Consider the following 14926-nt stretch of genomic DNA (forward strand, 5'->3'; position numbering starts at 1 on the left):
CATATATTGCTGAAATGAGAGGTCTACTTTGGGCAGGTGCTGCTTGTTAGTTTTGGAATCCAAGAAGTTGAAATCCAGGTGGTTCACTCATATCTTTTATAGATAGAAATCAGCTATCTTTCCATAGCTAGGCCTCCATGCAATTCTAGGTCCACAGAAATGTGGTATACTCTTAACTGCTGTCACAATGCACTTCTTTAAGGGCTGCAGGCTAACTTTATGTGATGCTGGCAAGTTATGATTTTGGACCCACTGTTATGTGCTGCCAATGGATGACACCATTGGTCCTGGCTCCATGTAACAATCATGCAGATACACTTTTTTTGTGAACACGGAACAAAATAATGTAGGCAAACACAGGAATTATTTATTCAAAAGTGCTGTGACAATTGACTAAATAAAATAATCAATGCTTTTATTAATGTCATACTTTTTATGTTAAGGTCATGAGCACATTTAACATGTTTAATATTTATATTTAACAATATTTGTTTGACAGATTTATAAATCATGAGGCTTATTGTTTAAAAGTTATGTATTAAGTGATAGCCTAATTAATTGCTGTTCTGATTTCAAACTTATGCTTCTGTCTATATATTTTCTTAGATTCAATGATAAATGCAGGAGGATATGCAAGAAGCAGCACCAGGCATGCCTAAAAATGAGCTGTCAATTTGATGAAGCCTTAGCAGGACTATGTGCATGCCAAAGAGCAGAAACAACATTTTTATTATTTAGCTTTTCTCTTTTAGCATCATATAGGAAGTGAGTGATGTGTATTAGGATGTTGTTTTTATTGTGTTGGAATTTAAATAAAGTGATTGACAAGGATATAGTTTGCTCAACTGGGAGAAAGTTGAAATCTTTGCATTTTTAATATTTTTGTAGTCTGTTGTTGTTCACCAGCACACAGAATTTGTATCTCTCAAAAAAATTAATTTAAATGGGGTTTTCTCTATTCTTGTTTTTCATTGTTTGCCAACAGAAATTCCAGCAGGTAAGTGTCCATTAGCCCTTGATAATTTCTAAATTTAAAAAAACTGGAATATAATCATTGATATGTCTTGATTTATGCCTTCTATGTTTTGTCTGAGCAATGTAATTTATGGAATGCAAATCAGTATCTGTTGAACCCTGAATGCATCACATTGATTCACTAAATCATTGAACTAAGGGTATAAAAACTTAAGGAATAATTAAGGTTTAGATTCTTAGTATCTCAGTTGGTAGTATGCATCATTTTCTATCCATAATCTATTAAATATATTGTTATCAATATTTTGTTTTTAAACTTACTACAGATGAACTTATATTTGTACTTGTTTCTAAATTAGACAGTTGATCAGCTGCTGTTCCACCTGTTGCAGAAATAGGATAGAATTGAATCAGTGATTATTTGTTAAAACTTGTCAGACTACACATATATAATGACTCTGTGCACAAATTGAACAGAAATCATACTAAATAAATATTTCAATATAGATACACTAACTATCCATGTTTCATTATTTCTCATTGGTTCCCAGCAGTCAATTCTTCACATTGCATATTATCATTGCCAGTGTCACAGACAGTATGTCTGTTTTGTACTCCAAATGTTAACTGAAGCAATTGTAAAATGGGACAAACACTTTTCTCTTACAGCTGCTTGACAAGTCCTTTGTATGTAAGGGTCTTGGAATCTCAGGCAACAAGGCAACTCAATTCAACAAGGTATTTACTGATTTTTGTGTCATTAACAGCTTTGTGGTCCTATCAAATGTTGATATATCTTTCTAATTTTTTTTTGATATTGTACTTCCTTACATGATTCTAGAACATTTAACAGCAAAGCAAAACCTACAGCCCTTCATTATGTACATAAGAATCTAAAACATTATACTGCGCTCCACTTTCATATGCTTAGGCCTGTGGAAATGTTCATGAAAATATGATTTTCTTAAAGTTGTATTCCATTTAGTTTTTGTAAATTTCAACTGTTGTTCCAAAATAATTGTTATTGGGAATAAATTAAAAGCAAGGCAATTTAAGCTAGTCTGTAAATGTGCGTAACTTAGTTGAAATTTGAATATTTATAAACAGAAGCTAACCTTGGATATGTTAAAAAATGTAGCAGTTATATTTGTATATTATACACGTATATTTGTGCCCCACTACTGACAATATTTGTTTTGCTGTATACTGTTATTGGACACCAATGTCTTTAAAACTTCAAGATTAATTTGACTTAAGATTTCATAAAGGCGTCATCCCATTTATATTGTGAGTATGATTTAAATTTTTTGATGTTTAGCTGTACAAATTCACATTTAAATAATTGAATCTCCTTTTTGGGAGATATTTGAGTTTCAAAGGTCTTCATCATCTTGATTTGTTGCGTGGAATAAAGCAACTATAGATGAATGAGAGGGAAAATATAACATTTTTATGAAGGACTTAAACAGATTGAGGTACCACATTACAAGTCACCCCATTCAATGGAGAAAAAACAGTTTTGCTGGCCTAACCTCTTCCATGGCTGGGCTTTGTTAAAACCTTATCAGTCTGTTTATTTGGAGTACAGCTTTTTGGTGTAGAAGTAAGTCACCAGTTTCTGTATTCATCTGATACAATCATTTATGTTTAAAACAAAGATCAGTTAATCATAGGAAGGTGGCAGAGTGTAGAGTGGCAGTTAGTGAGAAGATTATTGTGGAGTCAAAGGAATATTTCATTACTTTTGAAATATAATTGAAAGAAACTTACTAGAACATTTTCCAAGCAACCTCCACTGCACTTTTTGACTTGAGCATCAGGTTTGACTTCTCCACATTTGGTTCCACAGTGTGTGACTCACAGTGCGCACACTATGGTGCATTGCAGCATTAAAATTGCAGCATTAAAATTGCACTTGCATCCTATGGCACAAACCACGTTTGCATAAATGAATGAGGTCACCATCTGTGCTGTAGGGGAATGCTGGATGCCAAATTCCTGGTCAATTTCTAAATTGGAGCAGGTCAGACATTGACAGGAATGCGGTATTATATGTTGGTTGCTCCTAAAAGATTGGGATAGTAATGAGATAAAATTGGTTCTTTAAGTGTTCAATGCAGATGTGTGCAGGAGGTCTTGTAGTAGCAGAGGGTTACATTACTTGCCGTCCTGAAAGCACGTGCAACCTGAATAGACCAACTTTAGGCCTGCCCTCAGCAATAACACTTTCGGAGTTGGCTAAACTCTGGTTGAACTTTTGCCTCTCAGTGCACAAAAAGTCCTGTCTTCAGGAGCTGCTGGCCAACCATCCCAGAATTGCCAGAACTCTGGATTAGTACTACTGAGGAAGTTGAAAAGGAGTTGGAAGTTGAATGAAAGGGTTTGACACCTTGTGAGTCATGGCACTCACAGGTTAAAAATAAAGTTGTCATAGTCTTCTTGGACCATACTGATGCCCTCTCTTTAAAGCGGTGGCTGGTGGTGATTTAACCTAGTATCACCATGTCTCAGGTGAGGAGAAAGATTGAGAAGGAGAGGACCTCATGCTAACCTCAGCTGGTGTGAGAACTGAACCCATGCTGTTGACGTTACTCTGCAATGCAAATAAACTCTCCAGCCAACTGAGCGAATGAACCTAACAAGTCCTGATTTAATGTACTCCCTCCCTTCTTTCCCACCTTTTCAAATAAGTATGTCAATTGAGACCTATTTAAGCAGGGAAAAAAACTTTTTCTAGCTTGAAGTTCTGAATTGGTATGTTTACAAACAGATCTATTAAATAGTAAATTGAGTATAATTTAATTAGTGAATTAACTATGTTTTGAAAGCTTGCTGTGCTGTGTTTTTATTTATAGTATTTTTCTGCTTTAAGCTCATGCTTAAATTTATTACAAGTAAAGCATTAGGTATGTAAGCAGCACAAAAAATGCTGCATCCATGACGGAAATCCATATTCGTAGTGTAACATTTAGGTAAAGAAGAAATTGACAGAATAGCTGAATGTAACTTAATTGTGTATCTTGACCACTTGCTTTTTCATTATTACTTTTGGAGGTTGAATAGATTAATGTAATAATTTCATATTTTGATTTCCACTGAACTTGTATATTTGTTTACAGTAGATGTCACCTTTACAAGGGAGAGGACAGTCACAAAAAAAATCCCTTCATAGTTTTATTTAACCTCTTATAATCTGTAAGATATAAGGAGTTAAGGGAATGGGGTGGGGTTCTCTGGCAAAGACCCCTCAATATCCGTAGATAATTTTGGTACTATAATCTACATAAGCAGTGTTTTACTTAAGGTAGTTTCAGTCTTCTGCTTGAAATATATTCAGATGGGAAATTATTTCTAATAGTTGAAATGAATTAATGTCTTCCTACAATCAATGTTATAAATCAATTAAAGTTAAAGACATGGTATCTACTTAATTACTAAGCAAGGACCTGTGAAGGTAAATTGAAAAAGGAATAGAGATTTTTTTAGGCAAAATCAAAGGAGATTTTAAAGTGGTACTCAGAATTACTTCATGGCAATCAAAAGTTGTTGCAATGATATGATGCAGTGTGCTATATGATTTGGAGGGTCACTAATAAAATGAAGCATTCGAGACCTGTTGTGCTCATTGCCAAGTTGATACAAATGTGCAAAAAAATTCCAATTTGTTATCTTAGAAAATAATCTTTTGAAATATAGTTTTATAGAAATGACATTCCTGGGGTGTGGTGCACTAGTCAGTTATCACATAAAATCTCATTGCACTGTTGTCAACAACTGATGCGTACTAAGCAATGATGAGTGAATTCCACCATTTGATGTAACACTCTACTGTATGCTGATGAAGGGCTTTTGCCCAAAACATCGATTTTCCTGCTCCTCTGATGCTGCCTGACCTGCTGTACTTTTCCAGCATCACTCTAATCAAAACTCTGGTTTCCAGCATCTGCAGTCCTCACTTTTGCCTATACTGTATACTCACTGAATCGAACAGACCATTGCAAAAACTCATCTGCATGGAATTTGGATAATCTGGTCTGGTGTGCTGCATAGACAGAAAGGCTGAATTAAATAGTTTGACAAAGGAAAATATTTAGTTCATAACAAGGCAAGCATGAATAATATGTTGATTTCATAAAAGATGTTCTACACAAGGGTATGGGCAATCTCAACAATTTTTAACAAAACTGTCTTCAAGGCAGTGAGTAGCCCAAATTGCACTATGGTTACTATTCTTAAAAAATACAAACCTGCTGAGCATAAAAAATATTGTTGATTATCAGTAGTTATTCAGGTGCTTTGATAATCAACAGTGAACAGGGTGAATATTACTGTCACAAGGAACTTGTAAGGCTGATGGGCAAATCACGGATATTTCTTTTCAGTTTTCATAAAAGATTTTGATTATCACCTCTTGGAAACTCAAGAAGAATTAGGAAGCTACAGTAGTGTATTAACATCTCTTCTACATTAGCAAAGATATATCCTTAATTATCAGAAGAGGACATAGATAAAGTTGTTAACTAACACTATTTAATATTTTCATAATTATGTTATGGCTGTCAGTATATGAAACAAAACGCAAAGTGCTTTATCCGAGGAAGATTTTTTCCCTTTTTGTGGTTGACATTATGTTGTATGAATGTATTTAGGAATCAAATGCATTCAATTAATTTATAACCAACACAGGATATAACTAATTGCAATATTCAGCCTCTGTGCGACTCAAGAGAACTCTTAAAGATATTGTTGAGAAGATACCAGAGTTTGTCACAAATGCTGATTTGTTATCAGTGCTGCTGCATCTTTATGGATGCCAAATTCAGCCTAAGCTTGACACCATCTAGGACAATCAGCCCGCTTGCTTGATACTGTATCCACAAGCATCCACTCCCTCCACCATTGATGCTCAGTCATAGCACTGTGTACTATCTACAAGATGCATGACAGAAATTCACCAAAGATTCTCAGACAGCACCTTCCAAACCTACAATCACTTTTTTATCGAGATGGACAAGGGCAGCAGATATAAGGGAACACCATCACCTTCAGGTTTCCCTCCAAGTTGTTCATGATCCTGACTTGGAAATATATCACCATTCCATCATTGTCACTGGGTCAAAATCCTGGAACTATATCCCTAACAGCATTGTGGGTCGACCTACAGCATGGGGACTGCAGTGGTTCAAGAAGGCAGCTTACCATCACCTTCTCAAGGGCAACTGGGTTCAGGCAATAAACTTGGTCAGCCAGCAATGCTCATGTGCCATGAGCAAATGAAAAAAATCAATTAAGAGTATAGTTCAAAGGGTGCATCTGAGCCTGGATTTTAAAAGTAGAGGCATGGAGTACAAAACCAAGGAAGGTAAAATGAACACATTAAAAATTTTAGTGTCATAAGACATTGGAACAAGAGTTGACTAATTGGTCCATAGGGCCTGCACTGCCATTTGATAAACTCATGTCTAAACTGCGATGGGCTTCACTTTCAGTTTCACAATGTTTGTAACAGTCCAGCATCTGGAGACATACAGTAGTCATACTTGCACAGCTGAAATATATGCATATCCTTGCAAAGTAAATTTCTTTAGTAAACAAATAAAATGGTCACCATTTTTGGAAAGTTGCATAAATGTACATTACTTACATTGTATTCGTTTTACAAAGTACATTTAAGTTAGCAAATTCAGCAGTGTCTTTGTTAGGTAACTTTGATCACAGGTAAATGAGTCCCTGGAAGAAAAATGGCTAATCACTTGTTCTGGAGACATCAGTGGTTAGCTGAATGGGCCACAAAATGGGAAAGAGGGAACATGACAAATATCATGCAAGCAGAAATAAACATTTCAAAACCAGTGACTAAATACAATTCAGTGATTTCTGGCTTTAATTTGGACTAAATCAGTTCCATCCAGATATTTTAAATCTCTCTGCTTATTTTAACACAGCAAGGTTTCATTGCTTTTCTAAGGACAGATGAACTTGGTCAAAAACCCTTGGTTCATTCTATCGAAGGATAATAAAGAAATATGAATTCAGTTGATGACTTGAAAAGTCAGAAATTAAGTTTGCAATCTGAAATTTGATTTTGGAAAATGCTAATATTCAAAATGTTTGCAGTTGTTTACCAAGTTTGTTTAATTTGACAGTGATTGTCTGCAGACTTTATTTTGCAAATGCTAATTTGCATCATTTTGTAACAATGTTTTCTTGAAACTATGAACAAGCATGAACAAACTAGTATTTATTGGTACTAGTTCATGCAATGAAAATGCATAAATGAGAAAGCTCATCTCTAGATTAGATTAGATTAGATTAGATTAGATTACTTACAGTGTGGAAACAGGCCCTTCGGCCCAACAAGTCCACACCGCCCCGCCGAAGCGCAACCCACCCATACCCCTACATTTACCCCTTACCTAACACTACGGGCAATTTAGCATGGCCAATTCACCTGACCTGCACATCTTTGGAGTGTGGGAGGAAACCGGACCACCCGGAGGAAACCCACGCATACACGGGGAGAATGTGCAAACTCCACACAGTTAGTCACCTGAGGCGACTAGGTATGACAAGCTCATAATGTTGATAATTCATGTGTTCCAGTGTTCCATCAAAACATTATTATTTTGTAACATATTTATGATTTTTTAAAAATCTTCAGATTGAGCAATCTAAAACTTGGAACAATTTGACAATTGTAGTTGGATAGTACATCTTACAAATTTAACTAGAGATATTATATATTAAACTTTTAAAACTTTTTTTCTTACCCAACATACTCATTTGTTTTCATTTTTAGGTATTTGGTACTCTCTATTCACATACCCTTATAAGAGTTTTCAGCTAGTGTGCACCTCCTGTGTATGCAAAAATCAAAACATAATGTCTTCTGTTAAATCCTGAACTTACTAAACAATATTGAACATGTAAATAGTTACAGTAACGGTCAATTTAAAATAATCAGTCAGGCCCAAGATGTGACTCATTTATGCTTGCTAGATGCAACAGAACTTGTTCACCACAAACAAAATAATTATGTTCAAGCCTTACACTTTGTTGAATTATCCAAAAATGTGAGGTACCTACAGTTTCCTGTTGCTTCCACTATGACCAATCAGCACCCTTACGTGTCTATAGTTTAAATTGTTATAATCACTCAAAGCTTGGCATCCTTGTGTTTATTTTGATAATCTTGAGATAAAATGTTTAATTAACAAGTCTCTAACATACAAGCCTGGGCCGATCTATATCATCTATCTAAGTCTGCCATCCATTTTCTGAGGATCTGTATCCCTTTGCTCCCTGCCCATTCATGTATCTGTCCAGGTACATCTTAAATGATATAGTTCCTGCCGCTACCATGCATTCCAGGTGCCCACCACATTCTGCATAAAGAACTTTCCACGTATTTTTCCCTGAAACTTTTCTCCTCTCACTTTGAACTCGTAACCCCGAGTAATTGATTCCTCCACTCTAGGGGGAAAATATTCTTGCTTTCCACCCTGTCTACACCTCTCAGGATTTCATAGGCCTCAATCAGTTCCCCCATCAACTACCTTCTTACCAATGAAAGTAATCCTAATCTACTCAACCTCTCCTCTTTAGCCAGCACCCTCCATACCAGGCAACATCCTGGTGAACCTCCTCTGCACCCTCTCCAAGGCATCCACATCCTTTTGGTAATGTGGTGACCAGAACTGTACGCAGTATGCTAAATGTGGCTAAACCAAAGTCTTATACAATTGTAATATGACCAGCCAACTCTTGTACTCAATACCCCGTCTGAGGATGCCTTATGCCTTCTTGACCACTCTACTGACCTGTGTTGCCACCTTCAGGAACAATGAATCTGAACACCCAGATCTCTCTGTACATTAGTTGCCCCAGGACTTTTCCATTTACTTTATAGTTTGCTCTGGAATTGCGTCTTCCAAAATGCATCACCTCTCATTTGTCCGGATTGAACTCCATCTGCCATTTCTCTGTCCAACTCTCCAATCTATCTATACTCTGCTGTCTTCTCTGACAGTACATTTCATTATTTGCTTTGCTACCAATCTTAATGTCATGTATAAACTTGCTAAGGAGGCAACTACACCTTCTTCCAAATCATTTATGTATACCACAAACAGCAGTGGTCCCAGCACGGATCCCTGTGGGACACCATTGGTCACAGGTTTCCATTTTGAGAAGCTCCCTTCCACTACTACTCTCTGTCTCCTGTTGCCTAGCCAGTTCTCTATCTATCTAGCTAGAACACCCTGGACTCCATGCAACTTTACCTTCTTCATCAGTGTACCATGGGGAACCCTATCAAACGCCTTACAAAAGTCCATGTATATGACATCTACATCCCTTCCCTCATTAATCAACCTTGTCACCTCTTCAGAGAATTCTATTGGGTTTGTAAGACATGACCTTCCCTGCACAAAACCATGCTGCCTGTCACTGATTAGCCCATTTTCTTCCAAATGGGTATATAACCTATCGCTTAGTATCTTCTCTAGTAGCTTCCCTACAACTGAGGTCAGGCTCACAGGTCTGTAATTAACTGGATTATCCCTGCTATCTTGTTTAAACAAGGGGACAACATTAGCAATTCCCCAGTCCTCTGGGATTTCCCCTGTTTTCAAGGATGCTGCAAAGATATCTGTTGAAGCTCCAGCTATTTCCTCTCTTGCTTCCCTTCGTAACCTGGGATATATCCCATCTGGTCCTGGGGACTTGTCCACCTTAATACCTTTTAGAATACACAACACTTCCTCCCTCCTTAATGCCAACTTTACCTGCCTGACCTGCTGTGCTTTTCAAGCACCACACATTGGACACTACAGTAATCAAAGGTCTATCCCTAACCTCAACAATCGCCATGTCCCTCTCCTTGGTGAATACCAATGCAAAGTATTCAAGTAATCTCACCCATTTTTCTCTGACTCCATGCATATGTTTCCTCCTTTGTCCTTGAGTGTGTTAACCCATTCCCTCGTTACCCTCTTGCTCCTTATAAATGAATAAAAGACTTTGGGGTTTTCCTTAACCCTGCTCACTTATGATATCTCATGACCCCTTTTAGCCCTCTTAATTTCTTATTTCAAATTGGTCCTACATTTCCGATATTTTTCCAAAGCTTTTTCTGACTTCAGTTTGTTAGATCTAACATACGCATTCTTTTTCCAATTAGCTAGTCTCACAATTTCACATGTCATCCATGGTTCCCTAAGCTTGCCATTTATCTTCCCCTCAGTGCTTTTTCTTCTTCTTGTCTTCCTTCTTTTTTCTTTCTTTCACTCCTGGCCTTGATGGGTGATTCATGGTCTCTGGTGATGGTCTCCTAGTGAAAGCCTCATGGAATGGAATGGTATGGCATCCTCTTGGCCTGACTCAGCAACCTCCCACAGTGGCCTCCCGGCATTGGCATGGCAGCATTCCTGCCTCCCAACATTAGCATGATGACCTCTCAACCTGGCGCAGTGACTGCCTCCTGCAGTGGCCTTCCGATGTGGCGACCACCCAGCCTCCTGCAGCAGACCCCTCTGTAGGGGACTCCCAGCATGGTATGTTGTCAGGGCCTGGTGCAGACTGGAAGCCAGGCGCCAGCACGGCCTGCTGTACTGAACCTCTATTTCTGTAATGCTGGACATTTTATTTCTGTGTTGTCTTAAATCTTGTGACTAAAGAAGCAGTGCCTATGTACTTTTGTATCTAAATTGGCGCTGTTATTGGCAGCATCTAAATTTTTTGCCATGCTTCTTGAGTATATGTGACAATTAAGTCTATTCTCATTCTTCTCTTTTCCACAATATTCAGGAATCAATGCTAATACTACTTGAGGATTTATGAAAGTTTCCTAGCAGTATGGCTGGGTATAATGGTAGTCTTAAAATGTGCCTACGAATCAAACAAGACACTTGTATAAATAAACGACTACTTCCAGCTCCTGGTCTGTGTGTAATGGGTACTTCAGTAAAGCAACATTGCTTGCACCTGAATAAATTATTACCTTATCAATTGCTCTGCTGGATTGATGTGGGCATAATCTTTCATTCATTCTTATAAAATGTTTAAGTTAGAAAAAATTGATTCAGGTGCAAGAACCACAAGTGGAATGTTCTGTCCTTTAAAAAAAAATCAAAATATGTAATTTGCCAAGTGCTGCGAATAGAATCAAAAACACATGAATGTCTCCTAACCTTTTAAACTTAGTGTACTTTAAATCTATTGCTGGGAAATCCATTTTACTTCTCGTTAGATAAAGCCCCTCTTGGTATATATTTAAATATGTATTGACTAATGAAAAATCATGGTGAATTTTATATTGACTACCTTGTAATAGATAAATTATCAAGATGCAAAGAACTTTGAGATTTTATCAATCATTTATACTTAAACTGATTGCAAAGTGAAGTGGTGTAACCAGTTTAGTACCCTCGCAGAACTGTCCACTGGATTTAAAATAATCATAGCTATCTGTCTCTTTGGGCCATTTGAGAAATAAAAATTTCAACCAATCTCAATCCAGTTGTCATATTCACAGACATCTGCGTAGCAAACAATAGTCGCCATACATATTTATGCAAAAATATATTTTAATTTATTATATTCTGTTGCCTTTGCTTGGATCTTTTTCTGCTGACTACATATTGAGGCAGTTTGAAATTGGGCCAACTTCTAACAGCACTGGACTACATGTACATATTTCAGATACACAGTACAAACATTACATATTTTTATGCAAGTACTTTACATTTCTTGCATCCATAAACTGTCTGCAAAAAATCAGTAATTGTGTTTTGATGGAAAGAATCTAAGCAAACCTGTACAGATGGCTGACGGAGAGGTCCTTCACTGAACTTTTCAGCATTTGTCCAATCTAAAGCGATAAAAGGCTTATGCCTGTTAGAATGATGACTGTGAAAGGAGAGCGTCAAATAAGTATGATGGTCAGCTGCTGGTGCTACATACAACATCATGAGCTTCATTGACCTGCATGTAGGTGGCACAATGGTTGGCAGTGCTGCCTCACAGTGCCAGGGACCTGGATTAAATTCCAGCCTTGTGTGACTACCTGTATGGAGTTTGTATACTCTCTATGTTTCTATGTGAGTTCCCTCTGGGTGCTTCGGTTTCCTCCCACAAAGATGTCAAGGTTAGGTGAATTGGCCATGCTGAATTGCCCATAGTGTCCAGAGCTGTGCAGACCAGATGGATTAGCCATGGGAAATGCAGGGTAACAGGAATAGAATAGGGAGGGCAGGGTAGGATACTCTTTGGAGGGTTGGTGTGGACTTGCTGGGTTGAATGGCCTGCTTCTGATTCTATGAAGAGGCTCAGATAATAACTCAAGTGAAACTACAATTGGTAGTTCAGGCTTTAGATATTTTCTAATCGACCTGTTCAAAGATACAATTGCACATCTCTGGAGCGGGTGGGACTTGTACTATTGCAACCATGAGACTACCCCTGATCATGGCCATATGATGAGATTATGTGCATTTTGAGAGGACAAATGGAGTTAAGAGCCCAATGCAATGGAAAGAAAACATATCTGCAATTTTGATAGTAGGCATTAGATAAAATTCCCTCTTTTCATCTGAAGCAAGTCGAGAACTTGGACTGGTGATTGTATGCATATGAGAAGAGAATTGCAGTATTTCCAAAGGTGCTGGAGTATTGGTTGCTAAGCAGATCCTAAAGAAAATTACAAAGATGTTTTTGTGGGTCTGGAATGTTTTCCTGGTGAAAATTACTTCAGAGTAGGTGGGAATATGATATCAACTCAATATCTGATAAGGAGAATTCCAGCTTCCCTGAAATCCAGCCTAAAAGACAAGTTAGAGGATTTGGAAAAGAAGGGAGTAATCAAGAAAGTGATAACTTCTGTAGACTGAATTAGCAACATACGAACAATGAGAAACCTGGAAAAGTGAGAGTGTATGAACTGATCCAGAGGATCTCAATAAAGATTTGAAAAGATTTCACTATCCTAATGCTTGAAGAAATGTTGCTGGAATGTGCCAAGGCAAAGATCTTTACTGTCCTAGAGGTGAAGGATGGATATTGGAAAATGAACCCCAACCCATATGTTTTATGTGATTGAATTATGCCCATACTCCTTAGTTTATATTATTTTAAAACAGCAATTGAAAACTTCATTATTCAATTTCATCTAAGTAAATGCCAGTGTTCCGTGTGCGTGCTTTAATTGCTTCTCTAAAGTGAAGGAAATTACATCAGCAGTCATATGACTAAGTTACAAGTGTGCAGTGTATCATCCACAATAGCTCCACTCCAGGAGGATAACTGACTAACTCAGGCTGTCTGCTTTGATACTTTTCCAGAGTAGTGGAATGCCTAATTGGAATGTGTAATCATCAATACCTGTCTAGAATCTAGTGAGAACACTAATCTTTCGTATCAAAGCAGACAGCCTGAGTTAGTCAGTTATCCTCCTGGAGTGGAGCTATTGTGGATGATACACTGCACACTTCTAACTTACTCATATGACTGCTGATGTAATTTCCTTCACTTTAGAGAAGCAATTAAAGCACGCACATGGAACACTGGCATTTACTTAGATTAAATTGAATAATGAAGGTTTCAGTTGATGTTTTGAAATAATATAAACAAGGAGTGTGGGGATAATTCAATCACATAAAACATATGGGTTGGGGTTGGGTGGTGTGCTAAATATTTTTAAAATTTCACCCTACCTCCAATAGATCCACTTCCTGCTTTAACAGAGATGTAATGGGTAAGGAAAACCAAAATGCTTCCAGGAGATACATTGGCCTTTAAAATACTGTAATGAGGCTACATAGTTCATATTTAATTTATGTCTCTTGTTCATCCTAGCAGCTAATGGGAGATGAGGATTGTTTCATGGCAGAGAAGTATGTTTCCATCAATGCTTTTGGGCTAGAAGGAGCTTTCTTCCACTTAAAAAGCTTACCTGCTTCCCTATTCATCAATGGACTGTTCTTCTCAATGATCCAAAGACCCCATTTGAATTGGTCCTCCAGGAATTGGAGATTGCACTCTTTCATGTCCTAAGGGATCAATGATCACTTTCCTGCAACTGAGGTACAGACACTGTCAACACTCCACAATATGTGGAAATACTGAATACAACTCCTCTCTCACCCCACTTACCAAACCTCCCTCAGTCAAGATCAGGCCCTGATGTCTGTAACCTCAACTCTGAAGTAAAGCTTTTACTGGATGGATCAGCTTAGATCGAATTGACTTCAAAATTAAAATTGATTCCAACTCTATCATTCTGTGCTGTTTCTATATTACACTACACTAGTTCACCCACAAGCCAAGTGGAAATTTATTGGACTAAAAATGTGGGCATGCCCTTCAGCATTTGTGGGACTCTTGTGCCTATTGAAAGTGATGCAGGCAGTATCTAAACTACTGTCTACCTCCATTGTACATTTATTGTCTGTCCTTAATTGCCCAGAGGGTTGTAAAGAGTCAGACACATGACTGCAGGCCTTCAGATTCCACTTATCTGAGAGACTGCAGGTCTCATCAACTCCTATCCCTTGAGGCTTATGAGAATAGTGCTCGTGCAGAAATAAATCAATTGGTTCATTTTCTTAATTTATGGCACATTCTTTGAGGTAAATCCAAAAGTGTCTATCAAAATTAATTAAAGTCACTTTAGCCATATTGTATCCAGTAAGGGTAAGATAAGTACTGTGCCTGTGATACTTTGTAATGTGTTACTCATCTTATCTATGTTGTCAACAAGTGAACAATAATAACAACTTGTCTGCAAAATTGAACACGTACCCAGGGTGGGATCAGTTGCTAATGTTTAAATGTGTCATTTTGGTTGCAAAGACATGAAATGGTACATTTTAAATGCTTTAAAATATAATCTTGTTTCAAAGAACCAAAGTTTTGAATAATGTACTCCAATATTACTAGAAACAAGTTTCAATTT

General features: G+C 37.4%; 1 protein-coding gene across 1 annotated transcript in view; it reads left to right on the plus strand.

Moving 5' to 3' along the window:
* Window positions 1-14926, plus strand: part of kcnq1.2 (potassium voltage-gated channel, KQT-like subfamily, member 1.2) — a 567343-nt gene that overhangs the window by 155465 nt on the left and 396952 nt on the right. Inside the window, exon 13 of the mRNA XM_072552112.1 lies at window positions 1645-1713. Within this exon, the coding sequence (XP_072408213.1) occupies window positions 1645-1713 (69 nt within the window). The remainder of the gene's footprint in view (window positions 1-1644; window positions 1714-14926) is intronic.

This window comes from Chiloscyllium punctatum, chromosome 32 (assembly GCF_047496795.1).
Source record: "Chiloscyllium punctatum isolate Juve2018m chromosome 32, sChiPun1.3, whole genome shotgun sequence".
Taxonomy (NCBI): Eukaryota; Metazoa; Chordata; class Chondrichthyes; order Orectolobiformes; family Hemiscylliidae; genus Chiloscyllium; species Chiloscyllium punctatum.